General features: G+C 38.1%; 1 protein-coding gene across 3 annotated transcripts in view; it reads right to left on the bottom strand.

Moving 5' to 3' along the window:
* The window catches only part of LOC134228009 (pyruvate carboxylase, mitochondrial), a 63,035-nt gene that overhangs the window by 6,957 nt on the left and 31,813 nt on the right, over nt 1-24,265 (bottom strand). For 2 of the 3 annotated variants that reach the window (XM_062709762.1, XM_062709764.1), the window contains exons 1-4: nt 22,416-22,570; nt 9,238-9,609; nt 8,914-9,170; nt 5,273-6,525 (exon numbers count right to left, since the gene is read on the bottom strand). In XM_062709762.1, the coding sequence (XP_062565746.1) occupies nt 5,273-6,525; nt 8,914-9,170; nt 9,238-9,333 (1,606 nt within the window). In that variant the 5' untranslated portion in view covers nt 9,334-9,609; nt 22,416-22,570. Of the gene's footprint in view, nt 1-5,272; nt 6,526-8,913; nt 9,171-9,237; nt 9,610-22,415; nt 22,571-24,265 lie in introns of those variants that run through there. The other variant, XM_062709763.1, reaches the window with a different exon arrangement.

Genomic DNA, 24,265 nt, shown 5'->3' with positions numbered 1-24,265 from the left:
CTCGGCTTTGTGAAAAGAAATACAAACGCTTTCCAGGATGTTTATGCGCTCAAATCTATATATTGTGGCATAGTTCGTAGCATTCGTGAATATGCTGTTGTTGTTTGGGCACCCTACCACGTCGTACAAAATGATAGAATAGAAGCTATCCAACGGAAATTCATTAGATACGCTCTACATGTACTGTCCTGGAATGACTTCATCAACTTGCCGGCCGAAGAAAGGTGCCGGCTTATTTCCCTCGAATCGTTGGCTGCTATAAGAAAACTACTACAACGACTCTGTTTGGACTGCTGAACGGGGATATTGAATGTAGCGCTCTCCTAAGCCAATTGAACTTCTACGCTCCCCACCGACGTCTACGACAATACTCGCTTTTTTGGCACCCCACCAGTCGCACCGACTACAGCTTCAACGATCCATGGACTAAATATGGGCTGCCGTGTATTCAACGAAACCAGTGTCGTTTATGATTTTGGCATAAGTAAACCCATATGCAGGCAAAGGGTTGTCCATTTAGCATTAAGTTTTTATCTGTACAACTTTAAGTTGAAGATTTAATAAAATATCTTCTCTATATAGGGTAAAACGACCTATTATGGAGGGGTTAAGCACCGTGTCAAAACAAAATTGATTACAAAAATTCTTCAAAAATTACCTGTTGATCGATTTCTACATTGTAGTAGTTGAATAGGATGCTCGTTAACTATAGTTTCGTAAATATTACGTCAATTGTGCTGAACTTATGTTGTTTTGTTTTTATCGCAATAGAAACAAACTACCGCAATAATAGGACGCAGTTGCCTATCGTTGCGATATTTTTTGAAGGTCAGTCATATTGTTGCTGTATTGCATGTTATTCTTATGGAGATTGATACCGCAACAATAGGACCTTAGCACTACCGCAATAATAGGCTCAAGGGATTCAAATTTTTAACGAAAAATGTTGGTTTTTCGTCATTTTGAACAGAATTTTGTCAAACAAAAGCTGTTCTAGTCGTTAATCCGAAGAGTTTTGCCGGGGGCAGCAGGGACCATGTCCAAGGGCTTGACGACCCCTCCCCAGCTGTCTGCGAGTCAGGGAGAACTGCCTAGGGCGTGGTGGGATTTAGCAGTGGGCTCTGCTAAAATCCCTCCCAAAAAACCACAAGTGCCCGTAAGCGGACTCTATCAAAGCGACTGTGTGCCGCTTCAAAAGCACAAGCCCAGGGAGGGAGTGCCAACTGGCATGTGGAGTGTCCCTACTTCGGTAGGGTAGTGCGTGAGCTGCTTTGGCAGGGAGTGAGTGATCTGTTTGTGCTGAGGCAGGAGTGTCATAGCGAGTCGCCGCCGCTATGGCAGCCTCGAAGCGCAGCAGAAGTCTGAGTATGGACTGCACATGCTAAGGTAAGAGTGTCGTAGCGTTGCTACCGCTATCGACACCTCGAGGCATGGCAGTGGAGTGTTAGAATAAGTTGTGGAGTGTACCTACTTCGGTAGGGTAGCGCGTGAGCTGCTTCGGCAGGGAGTGAGTGATCTGGTTGTGCTGAGGCAGGAGTGTCATAGCGTGTCTCCGCCGCTATTGTCACCTCAAAGCGCAGCAGAAGTCTGAGTATGGACTGCACATGCTGAGGCAGGAGTCGAGGTATCCCATCGACACCTCGAGGCATTGCAGTGGAGTGTTAGAGTGAGCACCTGAAAAAGGATCACATGGAGCGAATGGTCTTTGGAGAAGCTGCTTCGGCGGCAGGGTAGCAGTGGGTTGTACCCACACACCTACAGTTGTGCACATGTGGTGCATGGGGAGTGTCCCTGCTTCGGCAGGGTAGCGTATGGTCTGCTTCGGCAGTGGTGTGATTGATCTGCTCGTGCTGAGGCAGAGTGTCGTAGCGCAATATCTGTAGGCCCAGGCAGTTACCGCTATTGACACCTCGAGGCATGGCAGCGGAGCGTCCGGGAGAGCATCCAAGTAAGACTCAAATGGAGTGAATGGGGTGCGAGTCAGTCTCGCGTGGGACGAGTGCCTGTGTGAGCGATAATGAGTGAGTACGCTTAGTACTGCCGTCCCCCAGAAGTAGTACTGCGAGGTAGTTCCTGGGGAAACGATGGTGGAGCCAAGGAGTTTAGTCGGTATGCCGGGTATGGTCGAGTCCGACACTCCAGTACACTTCCGTGTGGTAGTTTGGCAACTACAATGCACGTGTACTGGGTTAGTGTGTAAATGCATTCTCCCTTGTAAAAAAAAAAAAAAAAAAAAAAAAAAAAGAGTTTTAGCGTGCCCACAATTGTTTTCAATGGTATTATATCCAGAATGGACTACTTTAACACTACCGCAACATTAGGGCATACCACAACGATAGGACGTTTTACCCTAATAAAAATGAAATGGTCTGTGTTCGTATCCGCATAACTCGAAAACGGCTGGATGGATTTTCTTCATCCCTTTAGCAGATATGTTCGTTATAGTTTCCGACGGGTTTATATGATATGTCCTAATGCAAAAATTACGAGTAAGGTTGAGTAAATGGTGAAAAACTGAAATTAAGATTTGTATAGGAATTTCACATGGGCAGTTCAGAATGCGCATTTTCGCCTACTATGCAGGACAACGTCTGCCGGGTCGACTAGGGTCTAAATAAATAAAATAAATAAATAAATGAAGCAGCCGCTGTACCACCACTAGAGGACAAATCCTTTTGGATGCTTTAGTCACGTTTGACGTGGTTCTCGCGAAAGCGATCGCTTGGCAGTCCGCAATGTAGTTAGTCATGGCGTGCACAATGTTAGATTGACTATACCCATCATCGGTAGCTAATATTGTCGGCGTAGCACTAAGTTAAAATTCGGAAGTCGGGACTTCCGAACCGAACTTTCTTCCGAAGTTTTATTTGTCAAATTAATTGATGCGTTGTTTAGCGCATCTTTAGGCGAATCCAGCGCACTACTTCCGAAGTTGGGAAAGTTGCCTGTATCTGGAGAAAAATCCAACTTCGGTATAAAAAGCGGTATAAATTTATTCCGGATAGACAATACATACGGTAAACAGACTTCACAATCAAACTGGGGTAAGTCATCAGAGAGCCCATGTGGTCCATCCCGAGTCCAATGTTGTGGAGCGCCTTGTATGATGGAGTATTAAGCCGCAGACTCAAAAGGGGAAGGTAGGGAGACTTGATCACCCCCTGTTTTATCGAGAACTAAAGTAGTTTTGTTCTAACGTATTTTTTAGTATAGGTCCTCTAGACAAATGACCTTTATGTGGAGAGTTATTTTTTGGATTGACAACCTTATTTATTCTGCAGGGCGGTTTGTATGTTTTGACCTTCCTGAAGATTTTTTTTATTGGCCACGCAAAATTTGAACAACTTTTCATAGCAATAACCAAATGCTTTAGTTTTTTCACAGCATAAAGCCATAAATATGCTCAATGATCTGTACTGATGAAAATGTCAACATTCCATCAAAGTATTAGGATATTTGGATTTGAAGTTATTGCCTCAATATGGGGATACTTGATCCCCCATTAGTTACCCATACAAAAATTTAGCGAAAAAATTCAAAAAAATATAAGTCTATTCTCAGGATTCTAATTATTTGTAGATATGACAGATTTGATAGAGGGTTGTCAGGAAAATTATTTATAGCGTAGATATCATAGAAAGGGAATCAAGTCTCCCCAAATTTTAAAATTGCTTGTGCTGTCAAATTCAATAACAAAAATCGTGCATGTATACGCACAGTAATTCGAAAATTCCGCGTATTTTGAAGGAAAAATATTTAAAAAATCTGAGGGCACCTTTCTAATTTTATCAAAGCAAGTTCTTGGAGAGGGATCAATTTCCCCCGAAGATTTTAAAAGTCGATTTTTGACAGCACTCCAAAAAATCGATTGTGTATCAATAACAACAAAAAAGTAAGGACTGTCATACATCAGTAAAGCTAAATATTATAATAGAGAGTCGGTATGGTAATCACGAATGTACATTAATTCTAGACCAACATTTGAAAAGGGCGTAACCGCCAAAATTTATTCCTTCTGATTCTTCGTCTACGTATATAGCTGTAAATGTAGACGAGGAATCAGAAGGAATAAATTCTGGCTGTTACGCCCTTTTCAAATGTTTGTCTAGAATTTTCACTGAGTTCATCGTCGTGAACAACCACTAGTCCTCACAAAAGACGGAAATAAGAGTCGGAAACTACGAAATCTCGTCCAAACACTCCCTCAAGCAACTGGGAGTAGTATCACTGGCCGACAAGCTTAGGTTCACCACCCACGTTGAATTTATTTGTAGGGGAGCAACGATTTGGGTTAGGGCACGGAGTGTTCTGAGCGCCATGGAATCCAAAAAATGTCGGAGCATGCGCTCTTTGTCTGTCCGTGATTCGTCGGCAGGTCATCTAGCGCAAAAATGTCGGAAGATACGATTTTCAAAAACAATATGGATGCTGAACACAAATGAAAAAAAGTTGTAAATGATACACAAAAAATACTCATGAATTTGATTTTCCAAAACAATTTTGAGATTTTTTTTTCAGGTCTTTGATAAAGTTTCAGAATACGGTTTTGATTTTTTTTTTTATAAGAAAATTATTTTGAGCTTTTTAGTGGAATGTCTTCACTTGTCATAAGACGAGTTAATACAATCCCATTGAATTCCACCACTTAATTGTATCTTGACAGATACGTATTTCGACCTCAACAGTAAGGCCGTCTTCAGTGTCTCGTACTTGACTCGACTTATTTTTTTAGTACTTTCGTAATATATTTTTTTGTTTTCGAAAATTTCAGATATTGAGAATATTTAAAACATCTGCGAATTTCGTCCCCACTAATATTAGATGAATAATACTAAACGATAGAAAAATACCTTTTGATGACCACCATACTGATACTACGCATCGGTTGGTATGATAAGAATGCCAACAGAAATCGCACATAAGTAGATATAGCTCAACAATAAACAGCAACTACAAGTTTGTTGTCATAAGCGGGCCAGTCATTAATCTGCATAGCGTTGAAGGTCGTCTTATCTGAATAATTACTGACATCGAAGGCAGGTGCGAGATAATCAGTGAAACGGAACGACAAGCGTGTGTTGATCCTATTAACCATTGTCCTCTCATTTTCTATTTATGTATTGTTATAAATAAGTTTGCATGTTGGATAGTGTAGTGTGTAGATAGTAACATTAGATTCAACATGTGGAATAGAACATCAGAAACCTTACATTCACCAAACACATTAACAACTACTAACTTGCACCAAGAGAACAGTCAATAGTGTACTCACCCAACGGCAAATGTGGGACATGTGGCTGCACTTCGGCGGGCTTCAACTTGGTCGCCAGCGGTGTAGTGGGGCCGTTCACTAGCACTTCTCCAAGGTAGTTCAGCAGTTTTTGTGCACGATTCTTGGATTTGGCAAAGCGGAACAGTTGCGGGTGCTCATCAATGAAGTACGTATCCAGCACACCGTTTAGGAACTTCTGATTTTCCAGCACGTTCAGCAGGAATGGGATGTTCGTCTTGACGCCACGGATTCGGAATTCACGCAGAGCACGGTTCATTTTGGCAGCGGAAGATTGTAGATCGGAAGCGTGCGAAATGACTTTGACCAGAAGGGAGTCGTAGTAGGGTGAGATGATGGCACCGGCATAGGCAGAGGCACTGTCCAGACGGATACCCATACCTTCACCGGATCGGAACACTTCCAAACGGCCGGTATTCGGCTGGAAGTCGTTGGCAGGATCTTCAGTAGTTACACGGCACTGGATGGCATATCCCTGAGTTTTAATGTTTTCTTGATTGTATCCTAGTTCAGGCAATGTCATGCCTTCGGCTACCCTGATTTGTGATTGGACGAGATCAATGCCAGTGATTTCTTCCGTGACGGTGTGCTCTACTTGAAGGCGGGCGTTCACTTCAATGAAGTAGAAATTTCCCGATTCGTCACAGAGGAATTCGACTGTTCCGGCGTTTTCGTATCCAACGTGTTTGGCCAGTCTCACGGCGTATTCAGTCATTTTATCTCGAACCTCTCGAGCTAAACGTGGCGCAGGAGCAATTTCAACGACTTTCTGGTGACGTCTTTGCACCGAACAGTCACGTTCATAGAGATGGACCACGTTACCGGCCTTGTCTCCGAGCAGCTGTACCTCGATGTGACGTGGCCGTTCGATGAACTTTTCAATGAACATGGCACCGTTGCCGAAAGCTGCTTTGGCTTCAGAGCTGGCTCGCTGGAAATTGTCCTCGACTTCTTCCATCTTTCGCACCACTCTCATTCCTCGACCACCTCCACCATAGGCGGCCTTGAAGATTACGGGCAGCCCATGTTTCTTGCAGAAATCGAGAGCTTCTTCCTTGGTCGTGACAGGTCCATCCGTTCCCGGCACGATGGGGACACCGGCTTCGATGGCTGCCTGACGTGCGGCTACCTTGTCTCCCATCTGTTGCACAACTTTCGGCGACGGGCCGATGAATCGAAGGCCAGCATCGATGACGGCCTGGGCGAAGTCGGATCGCTCCGATAGGAAACCATAACTGTGAATATAGAGATGTTAATTTTAAATTAGGTTTAAAATGATTTTGGGAAAATGTATTTGGTCATGAAGAATTTGAAAGCCGAATGCTCTATACCGAAAAAATATTTATTGCGATTTGATATACTATTTGGCCCCCTCGATTACCAGAATAAAATATAATGAATCAAGTGAAATACGACAAACTTCAAAGGTCAGAAGTTGTAGCTGTATGACAACCAAGTTCGCTTTGAGGACTGTAAATCTAAACCTGAACTTAAAATCTGTTCGGTAGATATTACGGAAAGTGGCAACTTTGAAGACTAATGGACCGCCACACAATGGTCGGATTTGTCAAATTTCACGACATAAATCGATAACTCGAAAACCATTAGCGCTAAAGTTTTGACGTCTTCAGAAGAAATGATCTACAAGAAAAGATCTATTTTTGTTATAAGTTGCCATTTTAGGGTGGCCCTTTTGTATTTTTTTTTTAAATGTGTTTTTTAACCTTTTGAGTTAGGAGATAATATTATTCTACAAAGTTATAGATAATCTAATTCTAAGCATTTTTACTTAATAAACATTTATTTTATCTCATATAGGTAATATTTTTTGACAAAATTACTAAATTTAGATAGGGTGGCCCCGAAAAAAATAGTTTTTAGCTTCCACTTTCACCAATTCAAAATATTTTCAAAAACTGTCCAAGCATCGCTTCACGGTCTTTGGAAAGCGGATTTTTTGGTTACATAAGATGGTTGATAGCTTCATTTTTAAGCATATTATCAGCGTTTTTTCATGAAAGAGTGATATTTTTCTGAGCATTCTACTGCAGTTAGTAGCAAATATTAGCAAAAATTTCAATCGTATTCTGAAAGTATACATGCAGGCCCATCAAATCCATGGTATTTAATTTGTCCATCTTTGTCCACTTTTGTTTGAAAATTATATTGATTTTTGTATGAAAAATCAGCTATTCCATTGAAAACACATACACCATATCACTGTTTTACGCAATATTTAGTAGAAACATTCTTTTACGAAAATGAATAAACTCACTTTCTTTGTTTTGTCCGATACACTAATCTCGATCCTGGGTGGTCGAAAAAATCAACATTATTGAAAAAATATTTTTTTAAAACATAATTTTTGGACTACTAGACCGATTATCAATGTTCATGGAATCACCTGTAGTCATTGGAAACCCTCTCTTAGAAACTGCGAAAATGGAATTGTTCTGCGAATCAACTTGAATTTTATAGTTTCGGTTTTTGCCACAAAAGTAACGCTCTTAAGCATTTATTTTTTGTACCTTATATACCTTGAAGGTTAAATAAAATGTCAAAATGATTTTTTCGACTACTTTCCACATTTAATTGTGATTTAAATATTTTAGATAAAGAACGATTCTTTGTGGGCTTTGTGGCCGTGCGGTTAGCGACGTCAATCGTCTAGACGCATGTGATATGGAGCGTGTGTTCGATTCCCGCCCCGGTAAGAAGGCAACTATTCGTGATCGAAAAAACGAAAAAAACACTTTTTCATGAAAAAACGCTTATAATATGCTTGAAAATGAAGCTATCAATCATCTTATGTAACCAAAAGATGCGCTTTCCAAAGACCGTGAAGCGATGCTTAGACAGTTTTTGAAAATATTTTGAATTGGTGAAAGTGGAAGCTAAAAACTATTTTTTCGGGGCCACCCCAGCTAAATTTAGTAATTTTGTCATAAAACATTAACCTATATGAGATAAAATAAATGTTTATTAAGCGAAAATGCTTAGAATTAAATTCTGTATAACTTTGTAGAATAATATGATCTCCTAACTCAAAAGGTTAGAAAAAATATATTGACAAAAAAGTACAAAAGGGCCACCCTAATGGCAACTTACACCAAAAATAGATCTTTTCTTGTAGATCATTTATTTTGAAGATGTAAAAACTCTAGCACTGATTGTTTTCAGGTTATCGATTTATGTCGTGAAATTTGACGAATCCGACCATTGTGCGCCATCAAGAATGTCTTCATCGTTATCAGCAAGAACAATTTGGGAGAGCTGCGCAACTAGAGAGGCGCATATAGTACAAACGAAAATACGTATAGACAAATTTCTAAGCCGTCAACGTTATTTGCCTTTGGGAAGCGAACGCTAATTTAAATTTTCACACTCTTGTCATTTACAAATTCATGAGACTGATATATCATTCGATTTCATAATTTTAAAATACATGTGAGATTTGTATTCCAATTTGAGAATGATGAAGCTGGGAAGTATAATTTAAAGTGTGTGAAATTTCATTGATGTATCTTGATAATATTTGAAAGCACGTAGCCTGATATAAGTTTTACTACTGATGTAAAATATATTTAACTTGAACTACCTAATTATCAAAATTAATAACTCACCCTGGATGTACAGCATCGACGTCGTTCTCCTTACAGACTCTAATAATCTCCGGAATGCTTAGATACGCCTCGACTGGCGCGAGGCCTTTGCCCACCATGTACGATTCATCGGCCTTCTGACGGTGCATGTGCATCTTATCCTGCTCCGAGTACACCGCCACCGATCGAATGCCTAATTCGTTACATGCTCGGAAGACACGGATGGCAATTTCGCCGCGATTCGCAACCAGCACGGATCGAATTGGCTTGTATTCTACCTGTACGGGGAATTTGATATGGCATCATAATTAGTACGCTTGGGGTGCGATTCAATTAAATTGTTACCTTAGTAGAATATGCATTCTTGGTCATGGACCAAACCCTGATACGTGGAGCCCTTTTGAACGCCTTCAAGGCTATCTGAGCACCGCACATTGACATGGTGATGCCGATGAACTCCTACCCTTACAGCTAATTTAAAGTGTAAATTTTGTAAAAAATAAACTTCCCTACTATTATTTCCCTTGTTTAACACTAAACTTAATATAGATCAGGTAAAACGAAAACACTAGCGATCACCGATTTAAGCAGATTTGTTAAGTGGTATGCTGAAGTACACGAATCTGGACGCAATAATTTAGGTCGTTCGGTTGAGATGATGTTTAAGTAAGTAGGCTGTAAACATTCGTTGCTTGTTGCGTTATCGTATGAGGTAATCTGAAAGATAAGAAATGAAAAAGAAGTTAATTTCACTACGATCTATTGAGTTTTCTTGCGAAGAAAAATGTTGCCAAAAGTTTATAAGTAAGGAACAGTAAAAGCATAAGTTATAGAATGCAAAGGCGCTGTTATTTAATACTATATTTGTGATCAACATGATTCAACCAGTAGAAGCATAAGTACTTTTGAATCAACTATTTAACCATAGTGACAGTAGAAGCATAAGTACTAGAACGCTAGTGGCGCTGTAGCCATTTAAATTATTTTGCCAAATAATGCTTCAACAAGCTTCAATTGTCCATAATGTATGCATCATGCTGTAGTGCATGTTTGGTTTCATCACCATTTGACACTTGTAGTACCGGTACTTTTGCTGCCAGTTCGAAGTAACCTAGATGTTAGTCACGCGAACAGGCACGACCCGGATGAATAAAGGGGTTTGTTCAGTACCTTGAATGTCAAATATATTGTTTTGGCTTGCTTGTTCTTAAAGATGAAAATTGGGCTACTGTGATGAAAAACATGGACATCTGACACATAAAGAACTGTCTTGAACAAGAAATGTTAATCACAAAATTCGAAGCGCCATATTAACAATCTTAGGTATTAAAGAACCGATGAGGTTTATGAAATGACTTCATAATGTAGATAAATGATTGATCAAATATTAACGTTAACTACCAACATATCGGGCATATTTCTGCAAATTGTGATTAGTTAACACTCATGACATGACACATTTTCTGCTCTAGCTCGGTATGCAACACGAGTGATCACCAATGCTTTTCATTTACACAATTTATTCTATTCATACTACTAAGAGAGTCGGTAATGAATTGATTGCTGTATGGAATAATGAAGAAGAATATTCACACCTTATCCTTAATGCGTCTCTCAAACTGTTAATTTGAATGCGCAATATCTATCGTTGCCGAAAAAATTACCAAGTACAGCTCGTTTCAATTCAGTTGATTTTAGTGGTTCACGACTGTTCAGAAAGAAGTCATCATAATGTGTAAGTTATTAGGAGTTTTTTTGTAACAGGAAAATGAACGGTAGAAGTACCCACCATGAACTTGCTAAACTGTTGATGTGTTACAAAGTTTTTACGTGGCGAAAAAATCTTCCACTACGACTGGACATATTACACCACTAATATATAACACTTCTCACATTTATTCTACAATAAATATAGTAATTCTTCTCATCGACAACAGATCAAAATAAATTTTTATCACTTCATGGTTCTTATTTAGGACCCTTAGAAGACTCTTAGTCATCATGAGCTCTCATTTAGGACTTTTTCCATCGATATATTCCTTTCATTCTTCATATTAACGACATTTACATCATTCTGGTTCAATTAAAACAGCTAATTAATGATAATGCTTTTATTGCGCTTGATAAAGGCGACGCGAATTCATCCCATTTTAAATTCAAGAAGTAGAAAACACTTGAATTCATCATCATGCCACGATTTAGAAAAATATTATGAATTTGAATAAGTCATTGTTAAATGTAGTTGAATTTTGTTTGGTATTTATCGTTCTATTTAGCTCTATTTTTAAGGAACCATTAGGATATAATAATTCCAACTTCGTCAATTTTAATTTCATCTACATATTTCCGACATATTTCTTAATTTTGATTTTGAATTCTATAAACAATATTTTTTGCGCGTTGAATTATATCACATCTATAATCATTTGTTCAGCAAAGCATCAAAATTGTTGTTGCAAATGTAAAGTCCAAGTAGGGTAACCAAATTTAGTTGGACCTCTAGCACCATTTTCTCGATTTCTAAACTAAAATTTTTGCGCGATTCCGTCGCTGGGTACGACATTTGTTTGACTAGTTTCCTGGTTGAAAGAAAGTGTTGTAATGCGTTACTCTTCAAATCGTGCTTCATTAACATTTTCGTTAAAAATCAGAGAATGTACACACAATAAGTTCATGACGAAACTATGAATTCAAAATGTAGTAATCTTCTTATTGATGTATGATAATGGAAAGATGAGACTACGCTTTGGATCATTCGGCAAATAGAACATGAATATTTGAATAAATTAAGAGTGTCCAAAATGTGTACATTAGACTGACCCAGATTACTATGGGGAGAAAAAAATGTTGTCGAATTCCACGGGGCACCTCCCAGAATTGTGTCTTTGGGTGAGCGATTGAGCTGAAATTTTCAGAGATTGATTTTCTCACCCAAAGACACAATCCTGGGGGGTGCCCCGTGGAATTAGACAACTTTTGGTTTCCTAGGCCATTCTAGTGTACATTTGGAAGGCTTCTCAGAGATCTCTAATAGCAAGTTGGATTTTCATGGCTTGCCACGCCTAAACTTTCACTTTATTTGTGTACATTAGGAAATTCCGCTGATTGTACCGAGTTTAGAAAGATTTTTTGGATATCGAGAACTACATATTTTAGATTTAGAAACCGTTGCGTGTCAGAAAACATTTCTCTTGTAGGACAATTCAGTTCTATTTGGTTGATTCTCGAGTCTAACAGTCTCTTTGATTTTTGCAGAGAAATCTCTCAGCTATTCAGAAAAGAGTAGCCATCGGGAAAGTAAGTGCAGTGCGTGTGTCATTCGTCACGACCCGGAGAAAAAAAATATCTTTTTGATATTCTGCGGATAATGTATTGCGCTTTGATCCGATTGAGACAAGTGCGCTCTCTTCTATAGCCTGCAGTAGTTATCGGGCAAGTACTGAGTGCTGCACGTCGATTCGGTCGTCCAAAACGCAATTCTTCACAGTTTGCATATGCCACCGGGCGTGCATAATTTAACTTGTTTTTCTCATCGTGAGATAGCGAAGCTAATAAGTTGATGTTGTGGAGGATTGTGTGTTAGTATTGCGCGTCGCTTCGGTCGTACAAAGCGCGATCTTCATCAGTTTTCGTATGCCTGTCTCGTCGTGAAACAGCAAAAGTAATTAATAAGCGTTTTATCTCATCCCATAGATCGCATCGCTTACCGGAGTCAATGCAGATAAATCGTTCTTTGCAACTACAACGATATCCTATCCCAAGACAATCGTGGAGATGCAGAGGTGTACTCGGTCTTTGGTAGCAACGAGAGTCGGACTAACAATCGGTAGTTGGTAGCTAATCCTAAGCCCCATTCATTGTGTTCTCTGTACAATTGCGCAAGTTCTCTTTTCAATCACGGAGAAGCAACTACAAATTGTGCGGTCATGATGCTCATGCTCATGCTCAGAAATCTCTCAGCTATTCAGTAAACCATAATTTTCAAAATTTAGGCAATTTTATTTTATATCATTTCGAAGCAGATTTTAAGCCGTTTCCTAACGTGAGCAACAACAGAAAACCTACACTACTAAAAATCCACACATATTTATTGGCAAAAATCCATAGATTTTACTTATGATGTATATCAGCGCACACATAACCATTCTCCATGCGAACTACTAATAAAATATATGTCCAAATAAACTTTATGTGTGGTCTTGAATTAGCAATTATTTAATTTATGTGTGGTTTTATATCGATTATATTAGGGTGGAGCTATTGCAAAAATTTATAACGGCGACAAATATATCTTATATAGATATTTTTGGCAGTGTATCGACCATTCAAGACGAGTTTAGTAGTGGAATTAAATGGAGTGTACTAAACTCGTCTTAGACGGTTGAATACATTCCACTAAAAAAAGCTTAAAATATTTTTCAGAAAACCTATGTTATTCTGAAATTTATTGTTTTTTTTTGTTCATCGGAGCTTAAGTATCTCGAAACATTTTCGAATGTTATTCTCAGGATTAAGGAAGTAAGTAAGTAAGAAAGAGTTTCAAAAAATTCATAGCTGAATTAGCTCCATTTATAGACATAATAGGACATTTAACAGAAAACGTCAACGGATAGTACATTTGGCCGGATATGACATTTCTACTTTTCCAATGACCTATTCGACCAAATGCCATGTTCGGTCAAATAATCTGTTCAACTAAATAACCTATTCGGCCAAATGACATGTTCAGTCAAATAACCTTTTAAGCCAAATGATCTGTTTGGCAACATAATATATTCGGCCAATTGTCCAATTCGGCGATATGTTCTATTTGGGCATATGTCCTATTCGGTCAAATAATTCTCGGCAAAATAACTTTCGGCATAATGGTCTGTTCGGCCAAATGACCTATAGGGCACTGCACGGAAAAATGTCTTTCTCTTTCGTTCTTCATAAATTTTGAAGTTTGGTGGTCTTGTTTTCTAATTTCTATGCAGCGAGAAAGAGACCAAGCAGCCCATGCAGTGCCCTATTCGGCTAAATGACCCTCAGGGTCAAATGACTTTCGGCCAAATGGTATATTCGGTCAAACAACAATCGGCCTAGTGACTTTCGGCTGAATGGTATTCGGCCAAACGGTCCTTCCCCGTGAAAAATAAGCGAAGTTTATGACAAATCTCAAGTTTATTGGAACAAATTTGCACATGTACCACTATTAATGGGAACAAAAGGAAACATAAACCATAAAAAACGTTGACAGTAAAAGTGGTACATGTACATTTTTAAAATCATTCTAAACGGCAGTAAGCTATCTTGAAATTCAAAATAGGTTGTGAAAACAGTCATGTTGCCTAATTTTCCTTTAAATAAGCTGATTTTAGTGAGTGGAACTGTACATGTGATATATGCCAGAAATATATACCAGAAAATAAAATGTGCATATCTCCACATTTAGTTGCCAAAAATCACTTTTCCGTTATTCCCTTACTAGATATTTGCGAATAGAAGCCGTTGGTATAAAAAACTCAAAATTGACAAAAATGGTTTATGTACCACTTTTGCTGGCACCGGTTCATATTTGCTTTGTTTTTAGTTGGATTCAAAAAAATCGAAAATTGAACCACTTTTATGAACGAGTGGAAGGGGAACTATTCCGGTCTCCATCTCACTGAACATATATTCATCTCATCGTGAAACAAAGAAATACGACACCGATTTCGACGTTGCTTTTTGCCAAAATGGGTGCTCACTCCTGAAAAATCATAAAAATAAAAAATAAAACAAATAAAACCTTTGCTTTGTTTTTGATGAGATTGATGAGATGAGCATCGGAGGCATGAGATGAAATTCAGGACCAGTTGCCCTATATGAGATATCTCTTGTTATACGCTATGCAATTAGGCATAACGGAACTGAATTTCTTTGAATTTATTTCGCTATTCTGTTTGATAATCGCCTTTTCTTTTTGATAAAAAAAAAAAAAGTTGCGTTCGCTAAATAACTTTTCCTGGGGGGTTTGCTACTTGGACCAAAATCTTTCATTTGCTAGTTGGGTTGAGGTCATGCTGTAGTTTGTCGTCGGCGTTATAGTAATCTGCTTTAGCAACCCGGGTGGATAACAAATAGCTCATTAACAGTAAAACGTGATATTGATAACAAATCACGATATGAACTTGTTTGAGATAAGAGTAAAAATAACAAAAAATGGCACCGAAATATCATAAAAATATCAGATTTGCCATTAACAAGAACTTATCAATATCTTGAGTTATTCGTTTGGTCTTGTTAATAGCAAAACCTGATATTTTTATGATATTTCGATGTCGTTTTTTTGTTATTTTCGCTTGTTGTTTTTACTCTTATTTCAAACAAGTTAATATCATGTTTTGTTAACAATATCACGGCTACTACCCGGGAAGTTGGCATGAAGCAAAAGTAGATTGGACTGGTTGGCCAATTATTTCACCAAAGGAAATCGCCGTCGAAAATACTTTTTTAATCAGTGTTGCAGTATCGATACAATTCGGTACTAGAGATGGGCAAAACAGCTCATTGCAGTGAGCGGATCTGATCCGTTCAGTTCATTGAAAAGAGTCAGCTCCTTGGATCAGCTCTTCAGTTCTTTAATGCTACATATAATAAAACATAATTGTTAATATTATTATTTTAATTATTGTTCAAAAATTTGAAAAATTTATGTCATTCATTGATTTATTCATTCGTTCATCATTCATCTATTCACCTTTCTTTGAAATTTTTAAAATGTTTGGCTACAGTGAGGTAATAATTTCTATTGAAAAACCGACAATTTTAAAATAATAACATTTATTACGCTTTTTCTGACCGTCTAGTTTTGAAGTCTAGGAGTTCATTTAGAACTATCACATTTATTTCTATACAAAAACTAACTCAACGTTATTTTCTATTCATAATTCTAAGTTACATTTTGTTGATAACGTTTCTCAAATCGTTAATTTAAATAATTCAGTCCCTAGTCTCTGATATGTATATGAACCATATCACGTGTCATAAGTTTTCTCTTCATACTGGGTGCAGTAAATCAATGTCTTGTTTGCGCGCGCTTCTAACCCTTCTAACCATGCGTAGTTGACATTTTCATACAAGCGAGCCCATTCATCTATATTGGTTCCCGAAATGCGAGAGAAATAAAAACAAGAGAGTAAAAAAATACAGAGCACGGTGCTACAAACAAACCGAGTGCACATGTAGCAGTATGCTGGCGGGAAAACCCGTCGCAAGTAAAAGATCCGCTCCGTGCAAGACACAGCACCCAGCTCGGTTCGTTTGAACCACACGGTTCGCTCGCTAGAATCGGTCGCGACTGATCCGGATCGAGATCCGTGTCGCACGGATCTGAGCTAGTGGCGCAGCTCTCGCTTCCATGTCACAGCAATTTCGAGACGGACGACGACATGAGCGGAACTGAGAGTTGTTCGAATCTTCGGATCTTTTGCTTAGTACGGTTCGTTCGCTACCGCACTACTAGGTATCTTTTGTGTGTCCGTTCGTAGCGCCGAGTATGTGGGTATGGGTTAAGAAATAGGCGGCAAGCTAGATTATTTTGCTTGTGTGTTTCTTATTCCTCTCTGCAGCAGAAATGATTTCTGTTGCTTGGCTAGATGGTTCTGTCGCTTGGCTTGATGGTGCTTGAGGTGCAAATCTAGACCAACATTTGAAAAGGGCGTAACAGCCAAAATTTATTCCTTCTGATTCTTCGTCTACGTATATAGCTGTACATGTAGACGAAGAATCAGAAGGAATAAATTTTGGCTGTTACGCCCTTTTCAAATGTTGGTCTAGAAATAATAAACGATCAGCACGTGCGCGGTACTGGACTGGAATGCTCATACAAGCTCGCTTGTGTTGTGTACCGCGAGCGTGGTATTTTCGTTTGTGCTGTACAAAATACAACAGCGCGCGTACTCGAGTGCGTACGCTCGAGGGAGTTTCTCTAGGCGCGTGTTTGACAATGATTTCATCAATTTAAAGTGAGCTGCTGAGCTGGGCTTCTTTAAAAAAGATCCATGGCTCATCAGCTCAATGTAAGGAAGCGAATCTTTGGAACAGCTCCTGAGCGGAACGCCCATCTCTATTCGGTACAGTAGTAATGTTCAAATATTTTTGCTGGAGATGTTTAGGTCTTGAACACCGTTCGTATGCTTTCGGATGGTTCGGAAGATTCCCCGAGCAAACGTTTTTCCCGAATGAAATGAAGGATGGTATATGCTCATTTACAGCATTCGTACTACGATTGAAATGTCGAGAAAGTAGTGTTCCTCACATACTTTATCATAAATTCACCAATAAATGCGTGAAATGTGGAAAAAGATCGTGCGCTCAAACAGTCACTCCTTCACTATCCACATATTCAAGGATCATGACTCGTTTCTCGTGACCGATCAAAACTCTCCATACGTCTTGCGTCATTTTAAAATGATCCGCCGTAACATTGTCCATTATTTCAATACTCAGTAACATTGAGGCTTCATATTGGTTTAAAAGCAGCCGTGTAGAGCAATCATGGGTATAATACTTGTGTTGTAGAGCTGGAAACTTTAAACGTCTAAAAGTTTAGCTTGATTCTATTTTTCAGACCTAGCTGTACTTTACATAACATCAGATCGTACTCAGAAAGAACGGTGAAATCCACCACAGGACCATTTCATGAACAATCGCTATTTGGTAGAAAGCAAAGAAACTCAGGAACATCACGTCTTATCTATGCGTGAAGCTCTCAACTATGGAGCACTTCCATGAGATAGAACTTTCGAATTAATTTCTGTAGGGAAACTTCATCATACAGTCCTAAAAAACAGCATACTTTTGGATTTGAAAAGAAAATATAAAAACTTTACTCCAAACACACTAAAATTCTAAAACACATTATCGAAAAATAAAATATGTTCGTTTTTTCCACTTATAAACATTTCCTATATTGATATATTTGATGTGTTTCACTTATTTTACCAAACTTGGTCAACCTATTCCACTGGATATCTTCGAGAACAATCACGATATACAAAAAGTAAGGTTACCCTGGAAACTATTTTAGCATTTTATAGGGTTTTGAATACCCTTTCCAGAGTATCACGTCTATTTCCCGAACTATTGCTCCCACACATAATAGTACCCATTCACATCGGAGCCCCGCCCTGGCTGAATCAACGCGTGATTCTTGCCCAAAGACACCTTGATGCACTGCCACCGGTAGGTTTTACAATTAGAACCAAGGGTTAACATTATTATCCTGACTGATTTTGACTCGAGCTTAAGCACTTCGCCATACGTTAGGGTTTTCACACCGATTGCAGGATTATTTAAAACTAATGGAAACGAAACGAAAGGATTTGTTAGTGACGAATTCGCTCGGTCAAATCGGTAAAACATCATCCTTCTGTGCTGACTAATCTTAAGATAAATACGTACTGTCACTTCCAGGAGCCATCCGAAAGCGCTTTAAAGACCTCGATGAAGCCAATTACTTGAATGATTCTCTTGCACACGTTGACTGGGACGCAATTTTTCAAAACTTCGACGCCAATTTCGCAGCATCTTAAAGTTCGAGTCACTGAATATCTGGACGCACTTACATCGTTTCTAGTAGTTCGATTTTGAGGGTTTTGTCGGACACTTTCTTGATTTCTGTAGCATCCCATCCCGAGTAGCTTTTCTATTCATTTACAACATCTGATCAACAATAGAAAATAAAAGCGATTAGATTCTTTTCGAATTACTTTATTATTTCCGAAATAATATTTGATAAAATCCAACCTACTGTCTCCCTATCACTTCTACCACTCTCTACCATTCTACTATGCGAATGTGAAAGAATGTGTGTACACCCGAATCTGCTTTTACACGGCCGTGTAAAAAAAATCTCATACAAAATTTTTGCAAAGCTGCTCCATTTTGCATGATTTGTAAAGAAATCATAAAACTTTTTTACACGGATTTTCAAATTTTGAACTAAAAACTTTTTTTACACGGAACGCATCCCTCGTGTAAAAAAAGAATCGGGTGTATTACATAATGAACATAAAAGCAAAGCTAGTGATTAGATGTAACTTTTAATGCTCGTTTGTTTAGCGTTACGGAGCCAAGCGACAGCAATATTCGCAAACCTACAATGAAACACTTAGTTGATTTGTTGCTCAACAGCTCTTCTCAGTGGTTAATATGATATGAAATGTCTCCAATCTTCGAAAATTTTCCGAAAATATAATTCACATAGGGGTGATTTTACCCTAATGTAAGCAGGAAAGTATGCTCTTTCCAGCTAGACGCATGTGCTATGTACTAAGTAGCAGTTGTTCCTTTATTATATAACTAGACGAACCTGCCAGTAGAAGCAAAAGTACTAGAACGCTAGTGGCGCTGTAATCATTTAAATTATGTTGCTAAATTATGCTTTAACAAGCTTCAATTAGCCATAGTGTATGCATCATGTTGTAGTGCATGTTTTGTTTTGGCTGCCAGGTCGAAGTAACCTACATGTTAGTCACGCGAACAGTAACGACATTAGCAATCTTATACTTTTGAATCAACTAACCTGCCCAATTAGTCGATTGCAGCGTCGCACTCTAGATCGATTTCTGTTCAAGCTTGGTGGTTTTCTTCAGAACTCATGAGAATCCATGACTTTTGAAAGAAAAGCTTCATTACGTGTTCATTATATGATTTTGTCGTGCACTTATTACGTAAGCATTTTTTCTTGGTTTTTCTTACCCCTCCCCCTTAAAGTAAGATTTATTCCATACAAATGATTTTTTTTAAGACAACGACAACCCCCTTCCTCCAATAAGTGCTTACGTGATATGTGTACGGCCCCTTAGCATATTTCCCTTAATTTCAGCTTTGTGTGTATTTTCATTAAGGTACTTGAAATACCATGCGTTTCCATATATATCAAATCCTTCCAATCCTAGGGGCAGAAGAGCAAATTTGTATACTTTGGGCACAGAGGGACAAAATGCCATTCTTATAGAAAATAAGTAAATATCCTACGAAACGCATGTTATGTGATTATTTTGCCAGTAAATGCAGCATAAAATTGTAAAAATACAACCAGTCACATAACAAGCAGTTTTAACCATTTTCACTAGCAGCGTGAAGTACCTACACTAGAGTGGGGCGCAGTTGTATGGAAAAACGCAAACTTCGTCCGATCAAGTGAGATCAAGGTTTTTCTAAATCGTTTTGGTACCCCAATCAACTGTGCAAAATATGGGCTCGATTGGTTGCAACCTCGCATGCCGCATCGCGTTTTAAATTTACATGGAGATTAGTATGGGAAAACGTACTTTTTTACATTTTTGCTATTAGCGGCTTCAATTTATCATCAATCACGTGACTCAATACGTTAGCATGTAGTCTGGAAGATGCCGAAAGACTTTGCCGAAGAAGGTACGTAGCTGGAAGGTCTACAAAAAATGTTATTACGTTTCGAAAATTGATTGTTCAAACCATATGCAAGAAATCAATGTTTCTGCCAGCACTACCGGACAACCTATGGTTATCGAAGGGCAAAACCTATCATCCTTCTTGTTGGATTTTTTTCTTCGTGAAATAACTCCGGATAGCTCCCATTAGCTATAAAGCCCTATAAGATGAATTATTTCGGAATAACACTCAGTTGAATTATTGGTCTACGTAGTACGGCAGTGCTGGCAGAATAAACGATTTTTTGCATATGGTTTGAACACTCAATGTTCGAAGCGTTATAACTTTTTTCGTGGACGTTACAGCAACGTGCCTTCTTCAGCAAAGTTTTTCGGCATCCTTTGGGTTATACTTTAACGCAATGTGCTACTTGGTTTACGATGAACTGAAACCTCTAGTAGTAGAAATGCAAAAATATACGTTCTCCCATACTAATTTCCATACAAACTTCAAACGCGATGCGGAAAGCGAGGAAGCAACCAATCGGTCCCAAATTCTGCACAGTTGTTCAGGACCCAGAATGGCTTCGAAAAACCATTGATTTGAAAAAATGACCATGACGCCCCACTCTAACCTACACTCACAAAAAACTCCGCATTATATTCATGAGTTCACACATGGATTTTTACAATGGGGGTAGCGAAATGGATTCCATATTTTCGACACATATATTCCATGCGCCCACATGCATTGCATGAGTGTCCACACATACTATCCATGTGGGTCATAGTATCCATGTGTGAATTTGTATGCAAATAAGTATGTGCCGACGCATGATATGCATATTTCAAAATACATGGATTTTTGCCTTAAAGTATGTGTCGATTTTCCTGAGTGTACATCTATTTTTTTTCCAAAATAAAACTTATCGCAATTCTTCTTCTTCTTCTCAACATCTCCGGATTGGCAATCTTACGCAATTGCTCGCAAGGTAACTAGAGACTTATCGCACTTAAGTCGGTTTTATATAAAGAGCTGAATGGAGTTTAAATTAACTTTTAATTTGTGGTTTCTAGACAAGATAATCTTCCAAATTAACTAATATCAAAACTATGAAGGTGCTCTTAAAAATCTAAACATTATTCAATGAAATTAAGAAAAGAAGGTATCCCATATTATGTGAAAAATATAAAAAAAAATATAAAAAAATAAATTGGAAGTCCGGCCTCCGCCCGTTATGTCACATTTTTTCCATTGTAGTCTCTAAAAATCTCGACTCTTTTTGTCCATAAGGATATTCGTTTTTGCCACAATCAACATAAATGATAACCTGGTTTGAAAACCTTGCAGTGAATAACTGTAGAAGTGCTTAGAGAATACTAAGCCAGTAAACAAATTCATAAAAATGTTATTGAACGAGTTTTGAGTTATGATTAATTTCACCTCAAGTCTCTAGCAGATCACGATAACGTATGTGATTAACATGCGGTATATTTTGCTTTTCATATAGTAAGGCACATATAATATATATAATCACATATTTCGGCTCTTAGCGTTTTGTTCAACCTTTCGTTGCATCACAAGAGTGTTATTCACGATCAACACAGTATCAAGTGCACAAGGATCAGTTCATAGGCCAAGTTCCGTTATCATTGTTCATAATTTGCACGTAACCATTATATATAAACTATGTTTTTGAAATCAGCTGTTACGTGCTCGAGGTTGTTTGTATATTTTGATAAGGATTACACTTTGAACTGTAATATACGAGCCGAACCTTTCTATTGGCACGAATTTAATGCGTGAATATTCGTTTTTAAAAATCCAGTTTGACATTTCATATAATAGTCGATGGAGTGAAAATATTCCGTTGATTTTTTTTAGTGCATGTCGCATTGTCGTCCCAGATTGGGTTGATGTTGATTGATAGTCGCTTGGTATGCATCAATTGTACTACTTTGGTGAATCAGTACAGGGAAATAAGAATTATCATTTTCACTCTTATCGATCTTCACATGCTGAATTGTTACATCCGTCATTTGAAAAAACGTGCTCCATTATTGACGTAACTGTGTGTTCTCTTCACCATAATGATTTATTTTTATGACCGCTCATAATGTAGCACCCGATTGAATTTTTTTTACCTTTGGTAAAATTGATCACAATGATAAACTGTATTGTTCACCACCAATTACTACACTCGGACGAGGTGATACCTCAGCAGACGATGATGTGCACTGTTCCGCAGCAACGACAAGACTAACCCATCATTCACTACCGGCGGCAGAACGGGAATCTTTCACGCGTTTTGATTTTGCTCGAGATTGCCTGCACGCCTTTCGCTATTTATTGATAATACCGTACTGAGTCAGTTTCGAGCGCTAAGCTTTTACTGAACGTTTTGAGAAATGTGCCTCCGATGTTCTATCAACAGTTGAGTATGTCGAGCTCAATGAATTTGTGAAATCGCAATCAATTTTGGGACTCAATACTATTGCTTTTCTAGTTACCAATGTTAAGTCATTGTTAAGTCATTAGTTAAGAAGCAATTGAAATTTCAAATTGCACGAATTAATATACACGAAACAACTGTTTTAAAACGGTGGATTTGTTTAGACATTTAGTGATGTATTTTCTTTTGAACCTCCTGTAGCTCAGTGGAGAGATGCGCGGTTACAATGCAGACTGTGTTGTAAGGAGTGGGGATCATAGTCCGGTTTTAGATATTTTTTATCAATGAGTAACTCGTAATATTTTTTGCAATTGCTGATCATAATACCTGGTTAACAGTTCGTCTTTGAGTGATAAAACAGCCTACTTTTCCATACCAACGAAAAAGGTGCTTTAATCCATTATAGCACTCATTTGGGTGCTATAATGAAAATCCAACATCGGAACAGTAGTTACGTGACTACATTTTGCTGAATTAGCTTGTTAAAGTGTTCAAATAGTGTATTCTCTGCGTAGCGTAATAAATGAAATAGTGATGGACATAACATTAGTAAAAATGATCATATGGAGTAGATCAGTTTGTATCGTTTTGCTACAAATTTACCATATTGAAGCCCATTTATCGTCATTACAAAAAATAGCGTTTGCAACTCGTTGCAAAACTCGAATTTTTCAGCACTCGCAGTATTTATCCAACTCGGCAAGCCTCGTTTGATAAACGTGCAACTCGTGCTGAAAAAAATCATCTTTTTGAAATTAGTTGCATAAACTACTATTATGATGCATTCTTTATTCTTTATTTATTTATTTATCATTTTATGCATCTCAGAGTATAGATATAAGACTTAAACGATATATAGACATATCACATATAGACAAGTTGAAGAAAAATCATTTAAATTCATCTTACAATTTTAAACAATCCGCGTATTCCAAAAGCAATGCTTTAAGGGATTTTTAAGTATTCCTAAATTTCACTTAAAGCACTGTGGTTATTTTTTAACTTTCCAGTAACTTCTCTCTTTTTTCTCCCTTTTCGAAATGAAGCTTGAGTTGAAAACTAGATTTCTTGCATTTTTTTGTCTTTTGAGTACTTTACGCCAAAAATCGTTTATTCTGCCAGCACTGCCGACCTTCATGGGCCAGTAGTTCAACTGAGTGTTTTTTTTTCAAAATGATTGATCTTACGGGCCTCACGGAATTTTTTCACAAAGTCAAAATAGGTGATGAACTTATAACTTTATAACAAATCACAATAATAAAGTAAAAAATAAACAAAGTAAAAATCTCGACAGAAGGAAGGAGGGTTTTGCTCTTCGACAACCATAGGTTATCCGGTAGTGCTGGCAAAAAACATTGATTCCTTGCATATGGTTTAAACAATCCATTTTCGAAGCGCTATAGCATTTTTGTAGACGTTCCTGCCTCCTTCAGGAAAGTCTTTCGGCTTCTTTCGGACTATGTGCTAGCGTATTGAATCACATTATTAACGATAAATTGAAGTCGCTAAGAGCAAAAATGTATAAAAGTACGCTGTCCCATA

Source organism: Armigeres subalbatus, chromosome 3 (genome assembly GCF_024139115.2).
Source record: "Armigeres subalbatus isolate Guangzhou_Male chromosome 3, GZ_Asu_2, whole genome shotgun sequence".
NCBI classification, from domain to species: Eukaryota; Metazoa; Arthropoda; class Insecta; order Diptera; family Culicidae; genus Armigeres; species Armigeres subalbatus.
The sequence above is the reverse complement of the archived record's forward strand: the minus strand, read 5'-3'. Positions and strand labels throughout refer to the sequence as shown.